This window comes from Rhinopithecus bieti, unplaced genomic scaffold (genome assembly GCF_001698545.2).
Source record: "Rhinopithecus bieti isolate Rb0 unplaced genomic scaffold, ASM169854v2 scaffold_6151, whole genome shotgun sequence".
In the NCBI taxonomy this organism is placed as follows: domain Eukaryota; kingdom Metazoa; phylum Chordata; class Mammalia; order Primates; family Cercopithecidae; genus Rhinopithecus; species Rhinopithecus bieti.
This window is the reverse complement of record NW_016805238.1, coordinates 169,735-197,611: the sequence shown is the minus strand read 5'-3', so window position 1 is coordinate 197,611 and position 27,877 is coordinate 169,735. Positions and strand designations below refer to the sequence as shown.

The window sequence follows — 27,877 nt, the reverse complement described above, 5'->3', positions numbered from 1 at the left end:
GGCAGGAGAATTGCTTGAACCCAGGAGGCAGAGGTTGCAGTGAGCCAAGATTGCATCATGACCTGGCGACACAACGAGACTCCGTCTCAAAAATAAATAAATAAATAAATAATAGAAAGCAGGAAAGCTGTGAAGCAATTTCACAAATCTGTAGGGCATTTTGCTAACATCATCAAACTACAATTACAGGCTTTGTGGGTTGATTAGGGTGAAAGAATTCTTACGTGGCAGGTCACTTCAACGTGACAGAAACACATGACTGGACCTGTATCGCTGAAACCTTGAGACAAGGTGATCACATTCATTCATTCATCATTTACCCACTCACTCATTCATCGTTTACTGAACTACTGAGCACCATCAGGTGTGCTGAAATACTACCATCTGAGTCACCCAAGGGCCTACAGGCTGGTAGGAGAAACAGATACATAAACAGATTATTTAACTCACTGGTAAAAAGTCAAAGACCTAAAAGAGAAAAATCAAGAAGCAGCAATAAAAGCTGTTATTTTAAGACATAAGTAAATACTAGATGAATCAGTCAAGGGTTGAAAGTGGCTGCCTTCTGGAAAACAGACTGTGGGCTGCTGATTATTGATTTATGCACATATAACGGAGATTTTTTTTTTAAAGCTTAAATGATTTTTAAAAGTCAAAACAACAATGTTGTGGGTGGCATGAAAGAGAGGGATAACAGTTATGTGGGAGGCCAGAGGAGAGGTTCCTGGCCCAGCCTGGAAGGAGATGATGGGGGTGAGTATTGCAGAGCTGGGAAAGCTGGGCTTCACGAATGACGACATATATGAAGGAGAAGCAGTTTAGGGTGAAAATAAGTTTAGACCTTAAACCACCCTCAAGATTATATTTGGGGACATTTTATGTTTGTCCCCCACTAGCACCAAGTAAGCTCCCATTAATTACTAGTTGAATGAGTAAGCAGCCGGCTGGAGCTGTCTAGCAACCACATGGGTACACAGAGGCTGGGGGCTCAGGAGAGAGACAGGAGCCATCAGGCACATGTGTTGGCTGGAGCTTCCCTGTGAGGACTGTGTAGAGTAGAAAGAGCCTATGTCCTTGAACTGAACACCAGCCAAAGGGAATAGATGAAGAGATGGACAGGAGAATCACAGGAGAAGGCACCCCAAGAGAGGATTATCACATGAACCAGGTATTGGGAGGCCAGAGTCACTTGGCCTGTCACAGAGACAGGCTGAGTTAGACTAACAGTGGCGTGGGCAGTTGAAAACCAATGGCAGTAAGTGAGGGTGTGTGTGTGTATGGAAATGGGGGTGACTGTTGGGAAGAGGCTGGCTGTGAAGGGTCATGGAGGGAGGCACAGAGCAGGCAGTCTGAAGACACCCTTATCGCTGCAGGGTGAACTCCTTTACATGACTCACAACACGCAGTCACAAACACTGCTCCACAAAGCCGTCTTCAAAGCCGTTTCTACCTCAGGGATTCTAAACTATGACCACAGTGTTTGTGAGACATTTTCACAGGACTCTTGAGGTCACCGGAGGGGAGCAGGGGGCATCATCCCCTCCTTTAGGAGCATTTGTGGAAAACCCAATGCCACTGAACTCAATTTATTGCTGCAGTTCATTTTCAATTCAAAGGCAAACCTGCAGCATAAAAATCTCTTTAACACAGGGTTGAAGAAGTCTGCCCTTCTAAGGCTAGAATAATTTATTCACCATCTCTACAATTTAGATATACAAATATTATTCCTACCTCGAAGAGTTTGTTCCAGAGCCAGGATGAATTGGTAAAGACCCCAGTGGCACCGGACCCCAAAGCTACATCCATGGCACCTGTAAAACACCAGCCCTCAGGTCAAGTGCAGTCTCTCCAGGCAAAATGGGCTCCTACGCCCTGCAGACGGAAACCTTAGCACGTAACCTATTTAATGGCTTCCTCATTTTCAAAAATAGATAAGCTTAGAAAATCTTTCCTGTAAATACTTACCATATTGTTATGTTTTTCAAGTCAGAATTCACTTACATTATTAGGAAATGCACAAAAGGAACCTACTAAATTTGACCAATAATTTCATTGTAGGAATAACTGTTACCTATTTTTGACATTTCCTTCCAGACCTCTAAACCTTTTTTTTGAGAAAGGTCTCACTGTCACCCAGGCTGCAGTGTAGTGGTGTGATCAGAGCTCACCGCATGCAGCCTCAGACTCCTGGGCTCAAGTGATCCTTCTGCCTCAGCCTCCTGAGTAGCTGGAATTACAGGTACATGCTGCCATGCCCAGCTAATTAAAAATTTCTTTTTGGGCAGGGCACGGTGGCTCACACCTGTAATCCCATCATGGGCGGTTCACCTGAGGTCAGGTGTTCATGACCAGTCTGGTCAACATGGAGAAACCTCGTCTCTACTAAAAATACAAAAATTAGCCAGGCGTGGTAGTGGGCACCTGTAATCCCAGCTACTCGCGAAGCTGAGACAGGGAGAATCACTTGAACCCAGGAGGTGGAAGTTGCAGTGAGTCGAGATCACACCATTGCACTCTAGCCTGGGCGACAGAGTGAGACTCTGTCTCAAAAAGAAAAAAAAAAGAAAAACAAAAGGCCAGGCGCAATGCCTCACGCCTGTAATCCCAGCACTTCGGGAGGCTGAGGCGGGCGGGTCACCTGAGGTTGGGAGTTTGAGACCAGCCTGACCAACATGAGAAACCCTGTCTCTACAAAAAATACAAAATTAGCCGGGCATGGGGCGCATGCCTGTAATCCCAGCTACTCAGGAGGCTGAGGCAGGACAATCGTTTGAACTGCTTGAACCCGGGAGGCAGAGGTTGTGGTGAGCCGAGATGAGCACTCCAGCCTCTTGAGCAACAAGAGCGAAACTCCATCTCAAAACAAACAAACAAACAAACAAACAAACAAACAAAAAACAACTATTTCTTGTTGTATAGATGGGGTCTCATGTTGCTCAGGCTGGTCTTGAACTCCTGGGCTCAAGCAACCCTCGCATGTCAGCCTCCCAAGGCACTAGGATTACAGGTGTGAACCATCATGCCCAGCCCAACTTCTAAACTTTCGTTAAGAAACACTTAAGATCACCCTGTACATGTTCAAGCGTGTGTTCCTCCTTTTTTGAGACGGAGTCTTGCTCTGTCGCCCAGGCTGGAGTGCAGTGGTGTGATCTCGGCTCACTGCAACCTCCGCCTCCCGGGTTCATGCCATTCTCCTGCCTCAGCCTCCCGAGTAGCTGGGACTACAGGCACGTGCCACCACGCCTGGCTAATTTTTTTGGTATTTTTAGTAGAGAGGGGATTTCACCGTGTTAGCCAGGATGGTCTTGATCTCCTGATCAAGATCCTCATGATCCGCCCGCCTTGGCTTCCGAAAGCGCTGGGATTACAGGTGTGAGCCATCACGCCCGCCGTGTTCTTCCTTTTATGCTTTAAAAATTTATTCTATTCCTCTTTGGCTGGGCGCAGTGGCTCCGCCTGTAATCCCAGCATTTTGGGAGGCCAAGACAGGTGGATCACTTGAGGTCAGGAGTTCCAGACCAGCCTGACCAACATGGTGAAACTCCGTCTCTACTAAATATACAAAAATCCAGGTATGGTGGCGCATGCCTGTAATCCCAGTTGCTCAGACGGCTGAGGCAGGAGAATAGCTTGAACCTGGGAGGCAGAGGTTGCAGTGAGCTGAGATCATGCCACTGCACTCCAGCCTCGGCAACAGAACGAGACTCCGTCTCAAAAAAAAAAAAAGAAAAAATTATTCCTTTTTTATAAACAAATGTTTGAAAGTCTTTTAATTATTTAAAATAGTCCACTGGATGGAGGTATCATAACTTACATACTACTGGCATTGAGGAATCTAATTTTTCAGCAATTTTAATCACATCTAAGTATTGCTATAAGACTTTGATATCTATTATCACTGATTCATATTTACTTGTTTCATCTTTAGTTTTTTTCTAATTAGCATATTTTTAAAAAATCAACTTAAAAATCCAGATTTGCAGATCATCTTAAGAAGTGACAACCAGGTACAGCCATTAGTGCTGCCTCCTTTAGTTGTGGTATTAGCTCTCAGCAGTCTCATTTGTTACTTGCCTGGCCCATCTGTAAGCACTGAGTCAAGGAACACGTCTGCTTCCTATGCATATCCTTAGGGTCCAGAAAGCACACTGCCTGGCATAAAGGAGTTAAGTATTTATTGAAAGGAAAAGCCAACCTTACTATCCTTCAGTACCAGGACAAGCACTGAACCCACGACCATCAGTACCAGGACACGCACATGGAACGTCAGAGGAGACAGCACTGAAACTGGGGGAAATCTACAGTCTTCACAAGATGGCATTTGCTCCCTGTAATGCAAAGTATGTCCAAGTTGCTCCTTAAATTCTTAACCATGTCTTTACATGAAACTGCTCATGAGCATCTCTCCCAAGGAAAACTGAAACTTGAAGATACTACTAACTAGTCAGCCCTCCGTTATCCATGTGTTCTGCATCTATGGAGTCAACCAAATGCAGACAGGAAATATTTTGAAGCGGGGGAGATGGCTGCATCGGTACTGAACACACACAGACTCTTTTTTTCTTGTCATTATTCCCTAAACAATACAGTGTAAGAATATTTACATAGCTTTATATTGTATTAGGCAGTATAAGTAATCTAGAGATGACTTAAGTATACTGGAGGATGTACATAGGTTATATTTAAATACTACGCCATTTTACATAAGGGATGTGAGCATCGTGGGTTTGGCATCTGAGGGGGGATCCTAGAACCAATCCCCCATGCATACTGAGGGACAATATATACATACCCATCAATACTTTTCAAGTTAGTGGTTTTTTACATAATTATTCACTTGTCCTCAAAATATTTCAATCAACCCCCTAAGAGTCATCTATCAGTTTTAAAATTTGTCACAGAAAAGATGAACAATCCCCTCAAAAAAGAACATGCCATCTTCTCTTAAAGTAATAGAAAATGGCAGGCATAAATATTTAAGGTGGTCCAGTTGGGACACAGCTGTAAAGATGATTTCATGATATATTTAAATAGTTTATTTTCTCTAATTCCAGAATTATTACCACCACCCATTTCAGAACTACTAGTAGCAGAGGCATCCTTCCCGTTTTCCTTCACAAGGCACACTTGGAGCCCTGTGTTGTGATGCTCACTGATGGACGTTACCAGAACTGCTCATAGTCTGGAAGAAACATCAAAGCCCCAAGGAAAGTGAGGACAGCACCACAGTCATTCCATACTGAATTATGCCCATGCACTAAGAAAATGAAGAGAAGCACCGTGACTGGATGGCCGTCCCGGAATATGTCACTGTTCCTACAATCTGGGGTATGGCCTGCCTTTCAAAGCACACTAACATCTGTTCAGTGTCTATGATGTACTGGGCCATGCACATCAACCTGTATCGTCTCCTTTAATCTTGGCAGGCATCCTTCCTGTGAACGAGGTGGTGGTATACCCCTTTTATGGATGAGACAACTAAAGCCTAGTCCAAAGTCATGTGTTATTACAAGTGAGAACAAGTTTTAAAATCAGGTCTTCTATTTCTGAAGACTGTGTACTTCCTCCTATCAAGAGCCTAAGCTTAGAAACTGGTTCTTATTCTCCTCTTGGAATCCTAGCTTCTGGAACTCACAAGGGGCTCTACAGTATTTGGGGAACCATCACCCGGTGTGGGCTGAAAGCACACCCAGAAGGTCACCCTTGGTTACTTAGGGCCTTTCCCACCTTCTCAACCCCTCAGACTGAGAAAAAATGGGGTAGAATGCTGCTATTAAGCATCTAGGGAAAGTATTTCCCAAGTGTTAATTATGAAAGTTATGTTTAAGTTGTAGAACTTGATGTATCTGATGTATCTATCCTCTGTGATTCCTCATTTACAGTAAGGGGGTACCTGCTTCACTGCCACTGCCTCCCCCAACCCCCACCCTAGAAGCTCTGCTTTTCAGCTTAAAGTATTTGCTAAACTGAATAGGTAGACCAAAAACCATGGAAACACTATAATACCAGCTTTGAAAAAGAACTCTTAGCAATAGACTTATGGACTATTTTAGACCTACATATAAAAGGGAACACGATTTCTGCCAAAGTAAAGGCTCGACATGACCAGGGCAAGAATAAAACCAAAGGATAAAAAATGATCTAAATTTTCATCTTAAAAGTGGCAGACTCTGACTTTAAGATACAGAAATTAGTCATCCCTTTAGGAATCTATTCCCGGCCCTCCAGGGCTGGTGGTGTCACAGCCTGTATTAAAGAGGCTTTCCAAAAATTCCCTCCAGCCTTTACAACTCTTCCAGGCAAATGGAATTGTCCCCAGCTACCAATGCTCAAAAGGGATAAAGAACTTGCCTGGCTGACTAGCAGGTGGCACAGCTGGGAGTTCCACCTGAGCCTGGCCTTAAAGCACAGGCTTCACACTGTGTCACTTGTGGATCCTGCTACCCTGCAAAATGTTTTTATTTCCTTATAACGTCAAGTATAAAAAGTTCCGGGGGGGAGGGGGGTGGGAAAAAATAAAGCTCTGAAAGCTGAGAGAATATCAGATACATTATAATTAGTTATAAAAAGTAAAAGAAAGCTACTGACTTGGGGATTTATCATTAATCTTTTCAGATCTGTATCAAATGATAATTGTAACAGAAACCATCTCTTCACATCATTTTTTAAAATTTAATTTAATTTTTTTGAGAGGGAGTCTTGCTCTGTCACCAAGCTAGAGTGCAGTGGTGCAATCTTGGCTCACTGCAACCTCTGCTTCCTGGGTCCAAGCGATTCTCCTGCCTCAGTCTCTCGAGTAGCCGGGATTACAGGCACGCGCCACCACACCCAGCTAATTTTTGTATTTTTCGTAGAGACAAGGTTTTACCATGTTGGCCAGGATGGTCTTGATCTCCTGACCTCATGATCTGCCTACCTCGGCCTCCCAAAGTGTTCACATTACAGGAGTGAGCTACTGCTCCCAGCTCTTAACATCATTTTTAGATGTTACTCTAGATGAGCTCATCTGGCCCACTTGTTATTTCTTTGTTTAAAGGTACAGCCCAGGCTGGGCACCATGGCTCACGCCTGTAATCCCAGTACTTTGGGAGGCCAAGGCGGGCAGATCACCTGAGGTCAGGAGTTCAAGACCAGCCTGGCTAATGTGGCAAAACCTCCATCTCTACTAAAATATAAAAATTAGGCCAGGTGCAGTGGCTCCTGCCTGTAACCCCAGCACTTTGGGAGGCCAAGGCAGGCAGATCACCTGAGGTCAGGAGCTCTAGACCAGCCTGGCTAACATGGCAAAACCCTGTATCTACTAAAATACAAAATTCACTGGGTATGTTGGCATGTACCTGTAATCCCAGCTACTTGGGAGGCTGAGGCAGGAAAATTGCTTGAACTCGGGAGGCAGAGATTGCAGTGAGCCGAGATCGCGCCACTGCACTCTAGCCTGGACGACAGAGTAAGACTCTGTCTCAAAAAACAAACAAACAAAAAAGGTACAGCCTGGAATGTTTTAAAACAACAAACCTAATATTCAAAACATTTTACAACTGCAGAACAATTCCTCTGGTGAAAGCTCTTTGAAGGCCAATGGACCAAGCCAAATTTTAGCAAAATAACGCCCAAGTATAGTGTGTGAAATCCATGCAACAAACAAGACTTCCTTCAAACAAAATCAAGGAAAGTGCGTGGTCTGACCTGTTAAGGTGGCAGCATTGAGGATGACCTTCGGGTTAAACGTGTGTGCGTAACAGAGCGCATCAGCCAGTATGAGCCTCCCCTCAGCATCAGTGTTATCAACCTGCAGAGGGTCAAAAACAGAAAGGGTAATAGCATGAGTAACGAATATGAAAACTAGACACCTGCAACAGTGTTCGACAGAAAAGCTGGAAAAGCTACTGTGACGTGTGTCATTATCAAAACCATTCATATACTTCAATGAGAATAGGAACACATCTGATCAGGAGAGCAAATATTATTTAATAATCCCCCAGCACCTTGGGAGGCAGAGGTGGGCAAATAGCATGAGCTCAGGAGTTTGACACCAGCCTGGGTAAGATGGTGAAACCCCATCTCTAATTAAAAATAAAATAATACTAATAATTATAATATAATAATCCCTGTACCAGAGCTGATGACTAAGGTTGATGACTTTGGAAGCCAAAATAAATAGAAAAATGTCTAGCCCACTTTACCCGTAACTTCGTAAGAAGAAGGGGAAAAATGTCAAGATTTCTGCAAACGCGGCTAAAGAGCTTAAGAAGCTACACCTATGGCAGTCTCAGTCCTAGAAATGAAAACTCTTGCAGCTTCAGTAACGCTTCCTAACTAGATTCCCTTCTCTTAAATAGAGGTCCAGTCATTATGGGTGGCTTGTACACACGTGCATGCATGTGCCACATGGAGGACCTGCTGCCACATCCCCTTGAGTGCAGGGCCCATGATGTAGGACAGCGTTTTCCACCTCAACAGCTAAAATGGAAAAAAGTCACTCCTAGCACAGGTAGATCCACAAGATAGCCCATCATTTTACTGCTTTGCCACACTCTGCAGGGCTGGCGGCAAATTCACCGAAACGTGTGCGTACAGCATACAGGAAGTGGTAGAAACAATCCGTCTGGAAAACATTCTTCAAAATTTCAGAAAGAGATACTCCTGCTTTGCAAGAAAAGCTACTCAGGGGCTGGGAAAGGTGGCTCACACCTGTAATCCTTGCACTTTGGGAGGCCAAGGTGGGCAGATCACTTGAGTCTAGGAGTTCGGGACCAGCCTGGGCAACATGGCAAAACCCTGTCTCTACAAAAAATTAGCCAGGCATGGTGGCATGCACCTGTGGTCCCAGCTACTCAGAACGCTAAGGTGTGAGGATCACCTGAGCCTGGGGAGGTCAAGGCTGCAGTGAGCCATGATCACGCCACTGCACTACAGCCTGGGTGACACAGCGAGACCCCATTTCAGGAAAGGAAAAGGAAAAAGTAAGAAAGGCTACTCAGCACTAATGACAGTACCCTCCCCTAATATGGTGCTGGGTCTCTGTACCCATCCAAGCTGTGGTTATGCAGCTACCATGGGATTCCTGAGGAATGCCAGATGGGGAGTGCTGTGTCGTGCATTTACAAACCTGGATGGTCTTCCCGTTCCTGGCTCTAACAACATCCCCCGGCTTGTTGGCCTTGCCGCTGGGCATATTTTCACAAAGAGGGGCCAGACCTATTGGAAAGAATATACGAAAGCACACAGTACATGCTGGGTCCAAACATGCCACCCATGGGACAAGAGGCCACCTGCGAGCCATGAGCAGCAAGACACAAAGGCCACCTTAACGCACTGATCAAACATCACCAATGACACAACTGACATGATGTGTCAGCAACAAGATGTACACATCAGCCATGTAGCATTCTTCCCAAAGAAGTCTAACTTGATTCTAATCAAGAAGAAGCAGTTCAGATAAATACAAATTGCAGAATATCACAAAACAAGCCTAGACCCTTCAAAACTGCTAATGCCATGGAAGAAAATAGGAATACGATCTAGACTCAAGAAATCTAGAGGGACATGGCACCAATGGCAACGTGTGGTCCTTGATTAGTTTCTGGATTCAAAAGCTAAATATAGGCCGGGCATGGTGGCTCATGCCTGTAATCCCAGTATTTTGAGAGGCCAAGGCAGGCAGATCACCTGAGGTCAGGAGTTCGAGACCAGCCTGACCAACATGGAGAAACCCGGTCTCTACTAAAAATACAAAATTAGCTGGGCATGGTGGTACATGCCTGTAGTCCCAGCTACTCAAGAGGCTGAGGCAGAAGAATCGCTTGAACCCGGGAGGCGGAGGTTACGATTAGCCGAGATTGCGCCATTGTACTCCAGCCTGGGCAACAAGAGCAAAACTCTGTCTCAAAAAAACCCCAAAAAACAAAAACAAAAAAACCCTAAGTATAAATAAATAAAATGGACGTTTTTTACACAACTGGAAACTTGAATTAGGTTACTGTGTTAATCCTTGGAAAAGATAATGGTTTTGTCATTACACAGAACGTCCTTTTTCTTAGAGGACATGTCATGATGTCCGCAACTGACTTTTAAGTAGTTCAGGAAATAAAAGGGCTATGACAGTGAAGCAGGGGGCATGTCTGACAGACCTGGACTCCAATTCTACCTTCCTTGTGCAATGGACATGACTCTGGGCATTAGTATTTAACCTAAGACTCTCTCCTCCTTCCCCGTCTGCTCTGAAATGAGTATGAGCAATGCTATTACACAAACTCCCAGCACTGTGCCTGGGAGTTTGGATCTTCCACTACTAAGAACTGCCACATAATGAGCTCTTTTTCTGTCCTAGGCACTTTCTGTGTGTTGTGCCATTTCACCGGCCACAATCCTACGAGGTCATGAGCCAGCAATGTCCTGCCACCCCAGCTACCACTTAAGCACATTTCATAATGTCAACTACAAAGTTGACATTATGTGCTCCTGACCGCTAACCACCTTTTGCAGAAGTAAAACAAATCAATTCCAGTTACAGCCCACGGGCTGCAAGATACATTCCGCTCAATCAGCTCAGACAGTAAAACACTTACCTGAGCTAAATAGCTTCTGCTTGATGACTATTTAAAAATCATTTCTTATCTTTTCAGATTAGGGGAAATCATATCTGTTGTTTCTGTTCTCCACCTGGCTGGAATCCAGAAGCTCTCTGAGATGTAATCCCTTGCCCCACTTACCTATAATATTAATGGGCAAATTGAGCTTTGCAGCAGACACGATGGCTGAGCATATAGTTGCAGCTCCTCCCATGTCAGCCCTCATGAGGTCCATATTTGCAGAAGCCTTGATGGAGATACCACCACTATGGGGAAACAGACAGTGTGCAATATTAATAGCAAAGAAGATGGCCAAAATTACTTTATTTAAAAAGTACAGCCAGGCACGGTGGCTCACGCCTGTAATCCTAGCACTGGGAGGCCGAGGCGGGCAGATTACGAGGTCAGGAAATCGAGACCAGCCTGGCTAACATGGTGAAACCCCGTCTCTGTTACAATTACAAAAAATTAGCCAGGTGTGGTGGCACGTGCCTATAGTCCCAGCTACTCGGGAGGCTGAGGAAGGAGAATCGCTTGAACCTGGGAGGCGGAGGTTGCAGTGAGCCGAGATCGCACCACTGCACTCCAGCCTGGGCAACAGAGCGAGACTCTGTCTCAAGGAAAAAAAAAAAAAAAGATGTAAACTGAGAGTTAACCACCACATAAAAGCACCATATATGCCAAAGAAAAGTCAATTTTCTAAATTTAGAATCTGATTTCAACATTTTCAATGATAATAAATTTAGAATCTGATTTCAACATTTTCAATGATGATAGTACAGTCTTTATAAAAGACACAAAATAATTCCAGAAATATAGATGAGTGTCTTAGCTCTTTTTTTTTTTTTTTGAGATGGAGTCCCCCCCNTTCAACTTTAAATATATCATGGCACAGCCTCCTGGCTACCAAGGTCTCTGCTGAGAAATCTGATGATGTTTATTAAGGATTGCTTGTATGTGACAAGTCATATCTCTTGCTGCTTTCAAGATTTTCTCTTTGGCTTTTATTTATTTATTTATTTTTTTGAGACGGAGTCTCGCTCTAACCCCCAGGCTGGAGTACAGTGGCACGATCCTACCCCACTGCAAGCTCCGCCTCCCAGGTTCATGCCATTCTCCTCCCTCAGCCTCCCGAGTAGCTGGGACTACAGGCGCCCACCACCACACCCAGATAATGTTTTGTATTTTAATAGAGATGGGGTTTCACCGTGTTAGCCAGGATGGTCTCAATCTCCTGACCTCACGATCCGCCCACCTCGGCCTCCCAAAGTGCTGGGATTACAGGCATGAGCCACCTTGCCTGGCCTTTAGCTCATTTTATTTCTACTTGAATGAAATTTAAACAGTGCCACTGGAAACATTACTATATCATAAAATCAACACTGTGCAAATTCCATCTCTTTATTATCTCATTAACTCCTGACACCCACATAGTCTTTTCAGCAAATTTTATGAATTGATCAACTTATGGAACGTGAAGGTCATGCGCTGTGAAGAAAAGCTGATGAGCTCATAGACGACTGGGAGCATTTCTCAAACCCACAGAAGGACAGAGGGCTAACATTTTCTTCCAACACTGCACAAGGCGTGCTATGTCCTGCCGATGGCAAAATACAACCTGAATGAGGCACAGGCCTAATGGCTCAGAGACAGTACTTCAACATGAGAACTGAATAAGGCTGCAATTAGCAAGAAACCAAACTACCTGACCCCAAGAGGCCTCTAACTAGTTAGTGGCTTTTCTGCTTCCAGTCCATAGGAGTCCAGAAGCAACGTGCTTCACAGGCCAAGCACAGAGCCAGGGGCTTCGACTCAGAGTTCTAATTGAGATCTGCTGCTCACGTGCCCTGGTGGCTCACTGGAGAGAGGTCTGCCTGCTGCTCTGAAGCCTGCTTTCCTTCAAAATTAAGTCCTAATTCTCACTTACCTCAGAAGCACTTGTTACTTAGATGGTGGGCATGTTCACCAAGAATTAAAGATGATTCCCTGGCTCAAACAAGAAAAATACATGGGAAAACCCCATGGACAAAGGCGACATGCTTTTGCATTTGAAGTTTTTCTTCTGTCCACCTGCCACATTTATCTGCAGGCCTGTTCTGGAAGTTCAGCTCTCTAATTCCTATGATTATGGTTCTAAGGTAGCCACCAGTTAAAGATCAGCAATCAGCTTTGCTCACTTTTTCAATCTCTCTCAAATCCACCCACTTATTTTCTACTCAGCTGCCCTCGTTGATGCTACCACCCTCTGTCATTTAGGTCTCCTTAAAGGGTCTTTCTGTATCAGTCTCACCACTGTCATTTCATTAACCACAAAGACAGCACATTTTTACACACACACAAAATCTATCTCAATCAAACTCTCAGTAGATTTTGTTGTGTGAAAAAACAAGCAGATATATCAAGTGTGGTGGCTCACGCCTGTAATCCCAGCACTTAGGGAGGCTGAGGCAGGCAGATCACTTGAGCCCAGGAGTTCGAGACCAGCTTGGGCAACATGGCGAAACCCCATCTCTATAAAAAATACAAAAACTAGCTGGGCATAGTGGTGCACATCTGTAGTCGCAGGTACTCGGGAGGTTGAGGTGAGAGGATCACCTGAGCCCAGGGAGGTTGAGGCTGCAGCAGGCCGACATTGCACCACTGCACTCCAGCTTGGGCAACAGAGCGAGACCCTGTCTCAAAAAAACAAAACAAAACAAAACAAACAAAAAACCCAAGCAGATTCTAAAATGTATATGAAAATGCAAAGGATGTAACCAAAGTCATTCTGAAAAAGAAGAGCAAAGCTGGAGGACTCATGTAACTAGATTTCAAGCCTACTCAAAGCTGTAGTAATCAAGATACTTGGTCTTCAGGCACTGGTGAAAGGATACAGAGTCCAGAGGCAGACCTACAATTATATGGACAACTGATTTCCACCCAAGGTGCCAAGATAGTCCAGTAGGGAAAGGACAGTTTTTTCAACAAACAGTGTTGAAATAAATGAATATCCACATAGAGAAAAACAACACAAAAAACAAACCACGTCTTTTCACACCATATACAAAGATTCAAAGTGAATCATAGCCTCAAAAGCTAAAACTCACTTAAAACGAAATATATTTTAAAAACCTTAAAACTCTGTAAAGCAAACACTCCTACAAAAAGGGACAAAAGATTCGAATACCTTACTACAGAAGATATACCAATGTCCAATAAGCACATTTAAAAATGTCCAGTTGGCTGGGTGTGGTGGCTCACGCCTGTATCCCAGCACTTTGGGAGGATGGGGGCGGGCGGATCACTTGAGGTCACGAGTTTGAGACCTGCCTGGCCAACATGGTGAAAACCATCTCTACTAAACATACAAAAATTAGCCAGGCATGGTGGTGCATGCCTATAGTCCCGGCTACTCGGGAGGCTGAGGCAGGAGAATCATTTGAACCCAGGAGATGGAGGTGCAGTGAGCCAAGGTGCACTCCACAGCCTGGGTGACAGAGCGAGACTCCATCTCAAAAAACAAAAATAAAAAAAAAATAAAAAACGACCAACTTCATTAGTCACTAGAGAAATGCAAATTAAACCACAAAGAGAGATGACTGTATACTCACTGGTACAGCTAGAATTATAAGGACTGACAATATCAAACACCGAGGAAAGTGTAGAACAATTAGAAATCTTTGTACATTGATGGTAGAAGTGAAAATGTAAACAATTTGGAAAAGTCTGGTAGTTTCTTAAAAGTTAAACACGCAATCATACAACACAGTGGCTGTTTTCCTAGGTACTCTTCCTTATACAAGAGTAAGGAAAACACGTCCACACAAAGGCTTACAGATGCTCTTAACTTTCTTCCTAATAGCCTAAAACTGGAAACAACACAAATTTCCACCAACAGATGAATGGGTCAACAACATTTGGCATTTCCATACAATGGAACACTACTCAGCAATAAAAAGGAAGAATGACTGACATGACCAACAACATAAACCCCAGATACTATGCTGAAAGAAAGAAGCCAGACATGAAAGACTGCATTTATATGAATTTCCGGAATAGGCAAAACTAGTCTGCAGTAATAGAAAGATGACTGGCTGTCTGGAGCAGAGGCAGTGGGAGAATGACTACAAAAAGCCAGAAGGAAACTTCTGGAGGACGAGAAAAATGTTGTATTTTCCTGACAGTGGTGAATAGTGCAGAGGAGCATATATTTGTTTTTTTGGTTTTTAAAATCAATCAATCTACTTATTTATTTAAAGATGGTGTTTTATTGGCCGGGCGCGGTGGCTCAAGCCTGTAATCCCAGCACTTTGGGAGGCCGAGACGGGCGGATCACGAGGTCAGGAGATCGAGACCATCCTGGCTAACACGGTGAAACCCCGTCTCTACTAAAAAATACAAAAAACTAGCCAGGTGAGGTGGCGGGCGCCTGTAGTCCCAGCTACTCGGGAGGCTGAGGCAGGAGAATGGCGTAAACCCGGGAGGCGGAGCTTGCAGTGAGCTGAGATCTGGCCACTGCACTCCAGCCTGGGCGACAGAGCGAGACTCCGTCTCAAAAAAAAAAAAAAGATGGTGTTTTACTATGTTGCACAGGCTGCTCTTAAACTCCTGGGCTCATGTAATCCTCCTGCCTCAGCTTCCCAAGTAGCTGAGATCACAGGTGTATGCCACTGCACCCACCCGGGTACACGCATTTGTTAAAACTCACTGAGCTGCTCACTTAGAGGGGGAATTTCCCTATATGTATAAATCTCATGTCATTCTGTTTGCTGGAAACCCTTCAGTTACTCTGAATTGTTCTTAGAGCAGAGTCCAAAATCTAAACAGGCCTGCAGCGACCAAGCTTCTCTGTACCTCTCTGGCCATATCTTGCCCCTTCTGTCCATCACGCTCTTGTGTGCAGGCACACCGGTACTCTTGCCATACCAGGAATTTACCCTGCTCCTTCCCACCTTGCAGCCTTCACCATGTTTCCCTGTACTAGAATGCCTGTCCCTAGTCTCTGCTGAGCTAATTCCCCCTGATCCTTCACATCTTCAACTAAAACTGACACTGCTGCAAGGAAGCCTTCTCTAAACCCAAAGGCGGCTTTGGGTTTAGGCTTTTGGGTTTAGGCTTCTTTGTTTTTATTCTCAGCAAAAAATGCAAATGTGGATTTAAATTAACAATAAATTTCACCCTTAGCATAAAAATATTTGTGTCACAATTGGCAAGACATTTAAAAACAGTTTAGGGCCAGGCGTGGTGGCTCACACCTGTAATCCCAGCACTTTGGGAGGCCAAGGTGTGTGGGTGGATCATGAGGTCAGGAGTTCAAGACCAGCCTGGCCAACATGGTAAAACCCCGTCTCTACTAAAAATATAAAAAAATTAGCCAGGCGTGGTGGCAGACACCTGTAATCCCAGTTACTCAGGACTAAAAATACAAAAAACTTAGCCGGGCATGGTAGCAGGCCCCTGTAATCCCAGCTACTCGGGTGGCCCAGGCAGGAGAATCGCTTGAACCAGGGAAGTAGAGGTTGCAGTGAGCTGAGACCATGCCAATGTACTCTAGCCTGGACAACAGAGCAAGATTCCGTCTCAAAAAAAAAAAAGTTTAGGCTGGGTGTGGTGGCTCACACCTGTAATCCCACCACTTTGGGAGGCCAAGGCAGGCAGATTGCTTGAGCTCAGGAGTTCAAAACCAGCCAGGGCAACATAGTGAGACCTCATCTCTACTAAAAAAAAAACAAAAAACAGTTTAACTTTCTAAATTGTATTTGCTGTATTGTTTTTATGATATACATTTTAGTACAATAGTATAATGCATGTAACTTAGAAAAAAGCATGCATATTTTGAAAGGGATGTGCTCAAGATCTTTTACCAATGGGCTATACCAGGAAAACCATTTGGAGATCAATGCTTTAAGGGAGAAAATGTGAACTAGGGGGTGGGAGACACAAGAGGCACTTTGACCTGCTAACACAAGGAGACCACACTGGCAGCAAGCCATGCTAATGACAGAGGCTTCCTACATCTAGAAGAGTTCCAGAAAGGGCACAAAAATGTACGAGGGGACATCAACATCTCATGGTTCTCTAGCAGCATTTTCCAAAGTAGTTTCCAGGTAACGTGATTCCCAGAAATCAGGGTTCCTTCAAAATGAAATACAGAAAATGCTATATTCTGTACCCTGAGAAGTCCTGTAGTTAACCAAATAAAACGAAAATGAAACCCCTCATGTGTTTCTCTAACCTAGTTTTTTTGCTAAGTAGCCCTTTTTATGCCTCATACTCGCTGGCATCCCTGAAACTTGTGTTTGGTGGCAAATGCTTCCCATGGGAAATACCAAACTCCACCGTCTTTCTCAGTTCAGCCTCTCCTTGGTTGACATAACCGGATATAGTTTCCAACTCTAAGAAATACTTATGGTTGAACCAGATTCATGGGAGCTAGACTGGTCAGCTAAAAGAAGTAATCATCTGAAGTAAGCAAAGGGAAGACAGCACAGTCCAAACAGGGGCATCACCACTAACCTCGTGGAGAATCTCTAACAGCCACAGAGGACAAGCAAAGTGCATGGCAGAAAAATCTGAAGACACTTTAGGCAGAGCACAGTGGCTCATACCTACAACCCCAGCACTTTGGGAGGCTGAGGTGGGAGGACTGCTTGAGACAGGAGTTTAAGACCAGTATGGGCAACATAGTAAGAACTCATCTCTATATTTTTTTTTAAAAAAGGACACACCTGAGTTTGACTTCTGACTCCACTTCTAGTTATGGAACTTTGAACAAATTATTTAAACTCTGAGTCATGGTTTCTTTACCTGTAGAATGTCTACAATACCTAGCCCACAGGGGTATGGTTAGGGCTAACACATGCAAAATACCTTACAGTCTCTGACATATTCTAAACATTTTAGAAGTGGTAGCATAATAAATTTAAAGTAATGTATACCTTCAACCAAACACCATGTTTTTGAATCAAACTATCAACCAGCCAGGCGCAGTGGCTCACGCCTATAATCTCAGCATTTTGGGAGGCTGAGGTGGGCAGATCACTTGAGGCCAGGAGTTCAAGACCAGCCCGGCCAAATGGCGAAACCCCATCTCCACTAAAAATGCAAAAATTAGCTGGCTGTGGTGGCGCACGCCTGTAATCCCAGCTACTTGGGAGGCTGAGGCGCAAGGACTGCTTGAGCCTGGGAGGCGGAGGCTGCAGTGAGCAGAGATCATGCCACTGTACTCTAGCCTGGGCGACAGAGTAAGACTCTGCCTCAAAAAAAACAAAACAACAACAACAACAACAAAAATCAAACAAAAAAAAACCCCTATCACCAAGTAATTTAACTGCATACAAATAATTCACCAAAATACAAAGCACAGACACCATAAAAAATACCTGTCAAAGGTAATTCCTTTCCCAACAAACACCAGGGGTGGTTCGTTTGCATTGGGGCTGCCTTTGTAGTGAATTTCCAAGAAGACTGGGGGCTCATCAGATCCTTTGGCCACGCTGAGGAATGATCCCATTGCCTGTTCTTCAATCCAAGACTTGGGTCTATAGGACCAAAAGAGGGAAAAAGTAAATATACTGTTACCTTTATTTCAAAATAACAGAAAAAGCTCATCACAGTGTGTGGAAAAGTATAATATACAAGCTCTTAAAGTATACACACATTAAGGTTTCAATTATCAGGTCCCATTATTTGCTTTCTGTATATTCTTGGGCAAGTCACTTGATTCTAAGCCTATTTCCTCATCTATAAAATGAGGTCTGTAACTCTTTCATCACAAGATGATCGAGTTACTAAGAGAAGTCATGTAAGGTACCTAATACAATGTCAACTAATAGTCTACAGTCTATATAATTAATTTCCTCCCTCCAATCTACTCAGATATTTCTACAATTTTAATTTAAAGATGAAGTTAGAAGGCCGGGTACGGTGGCTCATGCCTGTAATCCCAGCACTTTGGGAGGCTGAGGTGAGAGAACCGCTTCAGCTTAGGAGTTTGAAACCAGCCTGGGCAAAAAAGTGAAACTGAAACTGTCTCTAAAACAAATAAGGTAAGATATAATAAAGATGAAATTAGAGGCCAATGCAGGAGGATTATTTGAGCACAGAAATTTGAGACCAGCCGAGGCAACAAGTTGAGACTCGGTCTCTGCAGAAAAAAAAAAAAGACAAAATTAGCCAGGCATGTTGGTGCATGCCCGTTGTCCTAGCTACTGCAGAGGCTAAGACAGGAGGCTCGCTTGAGACCTGGAGGTCAAGGCTGCAGTGAGCCACGATCTCGCCACAGCACTCAACCTGGGCAACATAGCAACACCCTGTCTCTTAAAAAAATAAAATTAGGAATAGGCTCTGAGACCACAAAGAGTGCTTAAAGATAGGTAAGGGATCCATTGCTTTATTCCTAAAAATGAAAAAAAAAAACAAAAAAAAAAACAACCAACAAACAGCAAACCAAAGCTATATTCCAATGACTGGAAAAAAAATAGCCTATTTATTTGCTTTTTAAGAACTGCTGAATTCTATCTTTTTAATGTTGTCACATACTGTTTCTCACAGTTTCAACTGTAGCTTGAGGCATCTTTGATTTCAGTGAGAAAACTAATTAGTTCTTACTCGATAAACATGGGATTGGGGGTAACAGAATGGAAACAGTCCTTAGTTCAAACTAGAAAACTGATGCCATATTGCTCTTCTTTCTAGGCTAGGAGCACAAAAGGGCTTTGTATTGATTTCTGGCCACAGTAACTAGGCCAAGAAAGAAATCCTATCCTCTCGCAGACCAGCAACAACCACAGCCCAGGAATGCTCCTCCAGCACTTGCCAGCCACTTGTTAAAATGATTAAACTAGGACTGCATCATGGTGGGATGATCAGCACACTTCGAAGGCAAAAAAATTTAAAATTGGAAGATAAAACAGTTTTAAAAGTCACTTGAAAAAAAAAAAAAACAAGGCTGTGCAATGTGGGCATTTTAAATCATTAACTCAGTGCTTGACATCTGATTACAGTCCTGCCCTTGTGGAAGAACTGCCTGTGTATCTTTGATATATACCAACCTACAACAGAGAGGGCTCAGTGCAGCTATGTCTCAGTTTAACGAGTCACACCCCACCCATGCGTCCTGCCTGGTCTCTGCTGAATTCTTTTCCCTTTGTGTGGCTACAAGTCTTGCAACTTCCTCACCTGACCTGCCCTGCCTCACTCTCTTGTACTGTTAATTTCTAAACAACCTGCAAGACTCTGCGTAGGCTCCATAGTCTTTTTTCTTTTTTGAGACACAGTGTCACTCTGCCACTCAGGTTGGAGTGCAGTGGTGTGATCTCAGCTCACTGCAACCTCTGTCTCTCAGGTTCAAGTGATTCTTGTGCCTCAGCTTCTTGAGTAGCTGGGAACACAGGCATGCACCACCACTCCCAGCTAAGTTTTGTACTTCTGGTAGAGATGGGGTTTCGCCATGCTGGCCAGGCTGGTCTCGAACTCCTGACCTTAAGTGATCCACCTGCCTCAGCCTCCCAAAGTGCTAGGATTACAGGTATGAACCACTACCCCTGGCCTAGACTCCATATTCTTTTTAAAATTTTTATTTTAGAGATGGGTCTTGCTATGTTCCCTAGGCTGGCCTTGAACTTCTGGACTTGATCGACCCTCCTACCTGCCCCCTGAGTAGCTGCAAACAGAGGCGTGGGCAATCGCACCAGCAGCTCCATATTCTTTGGCAGTCCCCAAACTGAAACACTAACCATTCCAGAAATTTTATCAAGCTCTAAGTACTGTGCTTTCTATAGACTATAAATTTTTCTTCACTCTGTCTAAACCATAGGTGCTTTCCCGAAAAAAAGTGAACTCTAATCACAATTAAGTACTAAAGAATTCTTTAAAATGAAAGTACCCTTGGGAAACAGCTTTGACAATAAAGAATTCTTTAGGTCAAACAAATACCTGTTGATTTGTTTTAATCATAAATTCCCAAATGCTCAGAGTTGGTTTGCTTAAAGGGCTGGAGATCCCAAGAGAGCAACGGAACTGGACGAGCAGCCTTTCAGCTCCAACAGCCTCCCACTGACACGGCACTCAGGGCTGCCTGGGAGCACCGATGCTGGAGTCTAGGCTAAGGGAATCTATGCGGCAGAAATTCTCATCCCATGTCTAGTGAGGCATGCTGTGCTCTTCATTTGTGTCCAAAAGTGAAGACAGGAAGAATTCACCAAAACAAACCATGTTGGCCGGGCACGGTGGCTCAAGCCTGTAATCCCAGCACTTTGGGAGGCCGAGATGGGCGGATCACAAGGTCAGGAGATTGAGACCATCCTGGCTAACACGTTGAAACCCCATCTCTACTAAAAAAAATACAAAAAACTAGCCGGGCAACGTGGCGGGCGCCTGTAGTCCCAGCTACTCGGGAGGCTGAGGCAGGAGAATGGCGTGAACCCGGGAGGCGGAACTTGCAGTGAGCTGAGATCCGGCCACTGCACTCCAGCCTGGGCGACAGAGCGAGACTCCGTCTCAAAAAAAAAAAAAAAAACAAAACCATGTTAAGTTCCTCAAAAAATTAAACAGAGCTACCATTTGATTCAGCAATTCAACTCCTATTCAACCAAAAAGAAAAAAGGTAAAAAACAACCGGTGTCCATCCCCTGACGGTTTTAGGGGATGGGAAACAGGGAGTAACTGCTAATGGGTATAGGGTTTCTTTTGGGGGTTATGAAAATGTTCTAAAATTGATTGTGGTCATGGCAGCACAACTCTGTGAATATTCTAAATATCAGGGCAGGCGTGGGGTCTCATGGCTGTAATTTCAGCACTTTAGGAGGAAAAGGTGAGATTGCTTCAGCCCAGGAGTTCAAGACCAGCCTGGGCAACATGGCGGGACCCATCTCTACAAAAAATTAAGAAATTAGCTGGGCATGGTGGCACACACCTGTAAACCCAGCTATTCAGGGGGCTAGGGTAGAAGGCCGGAGCCCAGGAGTTTGAGCCCATGTTCATGCCTCTGCCCTCCAGCCTGGGCAACAGAGAAAACCTTGTCTCAAAACAAAACAAAACAAAAAAAAATCATTGAATTGCACACTTTGCATTGGTGAATTGTATGGTATGTTAATTGTGTCTGAATAACACGGTTATGAAACATACATGTACATAGTATATCACGGCACTCTCTCAAAGGCAAGGAAAGACAGATAGAACCTCAGACTCAGCTCTATTCCAGCTCCTGTGTGGCCCCCCGTGGGTCATCTCAAATCTCTGGTCTGAAGTTATTCCTCTAAACAGTGAGGGAGCTGGATTTTAGGATCTCCAGGGCTCCTTCTGGCTGTAACATCCCAAGTCTGTGACACAATCCTGAATTACCTGATATGGACCTCAGTTTTACTACTAGCGCTTTTGAGATTCTTCTCAATAATTTCGGCAAATCTGGTTGGCGTCATCTCATTGGCTGGCGTCTCCATCAATTGGCGTGCCAAGTTCTGCCCGGAAGCAAACAGGACTCCTTTCTGCCAGGCCTCCTGATCCCCACTGGCAGAAGAAAGATAAAGTGACTGTCAAATAACCTCTCAAGAATGCCGACTGCCTGCCAACTAGGAGACACTCTTACCTTACAGAAAACAAAAGAGGAAGACTACAAATCAAAAACGATTGGCACATAGGACCTGGATTCATTTTTCGTGATCTGACCCAGGGCAGCAGATGGTATGGTGCAAAGAGTTAGAAAACATGGCCACGTGCAGCAGAACCAGAGGGTATCCGGTCAGGCACTTCCCTTCAGAATCCTCAGCTGCATAAAAAAGGGCCTGTGCTGTGGGGTCTTTGAAGCTCTAAATCTACCACATAAATGAAGAGAAGAGGCTTCCACAGAAAGGCGCGTTTTGTTCTCCTTCACTGTATCAGGAATGATGGAGCCCCAAGTGCTAACTGCAAAGCAAGCATACGGCAATGGCTCTAATGTGGCACTGAAGGCCTTTTTGCCTTCTTTTACCTAAGTCGGGGCTCCAAATTCCAACCCTTCTGTAAGCAGGATCAGCTTTAGAAGAGAAAGGATACAGGCACGTGTTTTACAACCCTGGCTCTTCCTGTGGCAACACAGAGGTGGGTGAGTAACAGTAGATGGCCTGGAAGGCCTACCACGTGCTCCCCACTTGATGTGCCCTTTTGGATGATGACACAAACCCCATGAAATCAGTATTACGACTCTACTAACAAAAGTAGAAAATGAAGCACAGAGATTTCAGTCACGTAACCAGCAAGGTCCCCCAACGAGTAAGTGATGGAGCCAGGACTTAAGCCCATGCTGGCTGGCTGCAGAGCCCGCACTCTCCCCCACTCCCCACAGCTGCCAACCCCTGGGCAGTGCCAGGGCCCCCACTGTGCTTGGCACCATCTGCTGAAGGTCTCATCTTATTTATTCCTGATAGCAGGGACCCCACTAGCCCACAAGGGCAAGGACCAAGCATCCAGAGGATCTCTTCATCTGTGTAGTGCTTGCGTTTAGCAAAAGGCCAGCAGGTGCCAGCTAAATGAACATCATCTGGGTTGAAACCTGTGGGATATGTCTGTCATGTCATTCCTCCCTCTCAGGTAAGAGCTACCTGTTTACAGCTTCCTTGTAATCAGAGCAGGGAGGGATCCGGGAGTCATGGGGGAAAGAGACACATGCTGAGAGCCAGGAGCAGAGCTTGGGCTTAATTGTAACCACATTATTAAAATGGCTGAGGCAGTGAGGAGATCACAGCCAAGCCATGCAGCTGTGGGTGGCGCTGAAAAGCAGGCAGCTCATATCCCAAAAGCCAGGCTGTCAGAATGCCAGGGAGCACCACCCTCCTCCTAATTTGCTTCTATCACCTTCCATAGAGCTTCGCCGACACAGCCATCTTCTTTTTTTGCTTCAGGTCATCGTATTCATAGAGACCAAGCACCGCTCCCTCCGCAGCAGCCTGAGCGTCTCCACAGGGATCCACCTCCACAGAAGAGAGCTCCAGGTCTTGAACCTGCCTGCACCCCGCTTGAAAGGACAGAGGAATCAGAAAACTGGAAGTCAGTCCAAGACAATTCAAATAGCACACAGCAGAGGCATGGTGTGGTGTGCTGGGCAAACAGCCCTTGGGTTCAAATCCCAGCCGTGATACCCGAATGTTCTGAGCCTCATTTCCTCTTCTGAAAAATGAAGATGTGAGTGCATTTCACAGAAAGTACCTCACTCCCAGGTGGTGGTGAGGACAGGCTGATGGAAAGAATGAACAGCTCCCCCGGGAGAGCAGTACAGGCTCTCAGGAAGTGGCAATTACTCCTAGGATTATTTCTGAAACACTATGATTTCCTGAGGAAGCTTCCCAATTGCCAAGAACTTCTCTGATTAAAAATGGCAGGGAAATGATGCCGAAATTATATCCAAGGAACTGAGCAAAGTCCATTATTAACACAGCATTTTATTAAGATCAGGTCAGCAAAAACTCTCAAATAAAAGTTATTAAATAACCACTTCAGTGATATCTGAAGTTAATGAGCATTTACAATATACACAGGCCTAAAGAGTAACCAAGCCAATTATCACTGTTTCAGAAATGTTTTCCAAAGCATCTTTAATCACGGCTCTCGACGGTATTAGGCCCGTCCTGCTGCTTAACGCTAAGTGACTCAATGACTTCTGCTGGGACACACTGGGACAGGCACACACCTTTGGCTAGTGATAAACAAGCACGCCACGCTTTGCTTCCTTACTCTCCTTATTTGTAAACTCTGATGACTCTGTGTTATTTAAAAGTCAGGAGGCATCAGGGTGGCATTACAAAAAATCTGCACACTACAGGTTTTGGTAAGACACAGCTCTAACATGACCAGAGCGAACAAATGGTAGTAAAACACCCAAACAAGATATAGACATATTAAAAATAAAATTCCATTAGCTAACCTTCTGTATTTATCATAAAGCCAAGCATATTCAGCAAGAGGAACTGAATTTTTGTTAAGATGAATTGAATTATGTCTGTGTGAACGTGGGAAGGGGCAGCGATTGGTAAAAGGACAAAAAGGGGGAAAGAGAGGTCACCATAAAGAGTGGATCCTTAGGGTTCTTTAAACTTAAAAAGTGAAATAACCTGCAACAGCAGCTCTGATGTTTTCTTTGCCTTCATGCCAGTTTTCCTGTTCGTCGATTCCAGCTGCCTTTTTGCCGAGGCCAACCAGCACCACGCTGGGGAAGTCCTGTCCCACAGATACACCAAATCAACCACTTTATTTCTTTCATGCGTTCATTTCCAGCAGGGAATTTTACATGTGGAAACTCACTGAACTCCCACACAATTACTTTAACTGTAGCAACAGGGCTAAACTCATGGTGAAATTTGGTTGTGGTTTTTTTTTCTTTAAACCTGTGTGTCCTGGCAAAATTTTATAACTTCTATGTTTGAGAGACAGAGTGAGTGAGGATACTTTTGCCAATAATTCTATGTAAGCCAGAGCCACAACCAGATAAAGAAAGCCTTCAGATTGAGGAATATAAGATAGGCAGTACTTTTTGACAGTAATTTGCCTCTTAATCTTAAATGTTTCTGCTTAATACTGGAATAAAATCATACAATCCAACACAAAATGTTTAGTATGACTAGACAGTCACAATACTTGGTATACATTAGGTGCTCATTGAGGGTTTACCAAATGATCATGTTCTTCTCATACCTGATGCAGACCATAAAAGGTTCGAGTTTTGCCTGCCTTCAGAGGTGGTCCAGATCTAAAACAAGAGGAAACAGTCGTTTTAAAACAGGTAGTTTGCTCTGCTCACTTGGGAAGGCACACTTACATACTCACCATTATCACACTATTCTGCTGCTTCCATGGTCTTTTTCACTAATTTTTTATCCAAATACAGAATGCTCTCAAGCCGGATTTCTTTCTTTTTTTTTCTTTTTTTTTTTTTTTTTTTGATAGAGACAGGGTCTCATTATGTTGCCTAGGCTGGTCTCAAACTCCTGGGCTCAAGCAATCCTCCCACCTCAGCCTCCCAAGGTGCTGGGATTATAGGTGTAATAGAGATTACACTGCTGATCTACCGTGCCCAGCCCAGATTTCTTAGGTGTAGCCTTTCTAATTCTAGCTCAAAAACTACTTAACAAACTTTCAGATTAGATCTAACACAAACATATTTGAAAACAATGGAAAGCAACGCCACAGCTGCACAAGGCGTCTGAGCACTGATTGACGCTGAACCCAATGAATCTCAAACGTTTTCAATAAAAGACACAAGACACCAAAAACACTGCAGTAATCTAAGCGGTGTTTGGCTTGGAGGTTGTATATCTATGTGGTTTCTCTACAGACCAGACACCCAAACCGGATACTGACTATCCTGGGCAATTTCCAAACAAAACAGATCCATGACTATAAAAGGCCCGTAGCACAGATGCTCTGGAATGCAGCTGACAGCCATCCATTAGGAAGGCAGGGTGTTCTGTACTCACAGGTTAGCTTTCGGATTAATGAATTAATCAGTGCACTTGAGAATGCTCTGTGTACTGCAAGAACTGATAAGAAATTGAGAAGAGATACAAATTCTCTTAACTGATGATTAGTTACTGTAATTAGACTGCATCTATTAGATTCTAATTAACACCGTAGTTGCAGTGTTTTACGTGGATACTTCTATGTCTGCCAAATACAGCATGCAGTTACAATGTTTCCCTGCTGTCAGGATCTCCAGCCCCAAGGAGACTTTTTGTATTTTAACTATATCCCCAGGTGATTCACAGATACTTTAAATTTTGAGAAACCCTTGCAACTCCAGGCATGCAATAAAAGAGCAAAACCCTTAGGCTGCTATTAACTATGTTAGGGATCCTGCTGTCTCTCACAAGAAAAGGGGAGTTAAAAGAAGTAGAGAGGCTGGTGGGAAGGCAGCTGGGAGGAGGAGGGTGGGGAAAGTGAATTTGAGCCAGGAGGGTGGGCTGAGGAAATCTGGTACTTTCCAGATTATTCTGGATCCCTCCTTCCCAATAGATTTGTGATGGGGCTGGAAATGGCCTGACTTCCCAGAACTGCACACCCATTCATACTGAAGCAAAGTACCAAAGTGCACTCCAAAGACACAGGCTTTCACTTCTGCTTCTGGCCACAGCACTTCCCAGAATTGTCTCTTCTGACAGAAAGGCACAGAAAAATATTCTTGCTCTGGCATAGCGGCTCACACCTGTAATCCCAGCACTTTGAGAGGCGGAGGCAGGCAGATCACTTGAGGCCAGGGGTTCAACACCAACCTGGCCAACAACGCTGAAACCCATCTCTACTCAAAAAAAAAAAAAAGAAAGAAAAAAAAATACATATATATAAAAATTAGCCGGGAGCGGTGGGGTATGCCTGTGATCCCAGATACTTGGGCGTCTGAGGCATGAGAACCACTTGAATCCAGGAGGCAGAGGTTGCAGTGAGTCAAGATCGTGCCACTGCACTCCAGCCTGGGCAACAGAGTAAGACTCTGTTTCAAAAAAAGAAAAGAAAAAATACTGTTTTGATTTGGTGGCACTTTAAGAACTAGAGCCCACAAGCAACACTTACATGTTCAAAGTCTCTCTCAGCTTTCCAGCTATCAATTTATCAAAATTCTCTCCTGCACTTGTGAACTGCGGCACATCATCTTCTTTTCTTTGGAATAGATTCCTAAAACAAGGCCCTGGGAATAAGCAAAAAACATAAATAAAATAGAATTACAGTAGATCCCTTAGAGGGGCTTAGGAGTCCCCACATTCTAGAAGGAACAAATAATTCCACACAAACCTTGTCCTCCCCAAGGACAGAAGAAAGCCAAAAGGCAGCAGGAGCTGGGGTCAGCTACACGTGCACCTGCCCAAGTGTTTCAGATTCCTGCCAAAGCAAGACCCATCACTACCCGTCCTGGACATTGCCCTGGGTTTTGTGCTCACTCCCGGGAGACAGCTTCACTTTCAAATGGAGCAGAAAGATGTTTTGTTTAAGAAAATCCANAAGAAAAAATACTGTTTTGATTTGGTGGCACTTTAAGAACTAGAGCCCACAAGCAACACTTACATGTTCAAAGTCTCTCTCAGCTTTCCAGCTATCAATTTATCAAAATTCTCTCCTGCACTTGTGAACTGCGGCACATCATCTTCTTTTTCTTTGGAATAGATTCCTAAAACAAGGCCCTGGGAATAAGCAAAAAACATAAATAAAATAGAATTACAGTAGATCCCTTAGAGGGGCTTAGGAGTCCCCACATTCTAGAAGGAACAAATAATTCCACACAAACCTTGTCCTCCCCAAGGACAGAAGAAAGCCAAAAAGGCAGCAGGAGCTGGGGTCAGCTACACGTGCACCTGCCCAAGTGTTTC

At 44.2% G+C, this 27,877-nt stretch overlaps 1 protein-coding gene across 2 annotated transcripts in view; it reads right to left on the bottom strand.

Annotated features, from left to right (window-relative positions):
* Nucleotides 1-27,877, bottom strand: part of LAP3 (leucine aminopeptidase 3) — a 31,855-nt gene that overhangs the window by 1,538 nt on the left and 2,440 nt on the right. The window contains exons 2-11 of one of the 2 annotated variants that reach the window (XM_017871753.1): nucleotides 27,576-27,691; nucleotides 25,215-25,269; nucleotides 24,635-24,740; nucleotides 23,382-23,541; nucleotides 21,894-22,058; nucleotides 17,933-18,091; nucleotides 10,713-10,837; nucleotides 9,110-9,198; nucleotides 7,687-7,789; nucleotides 1,732-1,811 (exon numbers count right to left, since the gene is read on the bottom strand). In XM_017871753.1, the coding sequence (XP_017727242.1) occupies nucleotides 1,732-1,811; nucleotides 7,687-7,789; nucleotides 9,110-9,198; nucleotides 10,713-10,837; nucleotides 17,933-18,091; nucleotides 21,894-22,058; nucleotides 23,382-23,541; nucleotides 24,635-24,740; nucleotides 25,215-25,269; nucleotides 27,576-27,691 (1,158 nt within the window). Of the gene's footprint in view, nucleotides 1-1,731; nucleotides 1,812-7,686; nucleotides 7,790-9,109; nucleotides 9,199-10,712; nucleotides 10,838-17,932; nucleotides 18,092-21,893; nucleotides 22,059-23,381; nucleotides 23,542-24,634; nucleotides 24,741-25,214; nucleotides 25,270-27,086; nucleotides 27,196-27,575; nucleotides 27,692-27,877 lie in introns of those variants that run through there. The other variant, XM_017871754.1, reaches the window with a different exon arrangement.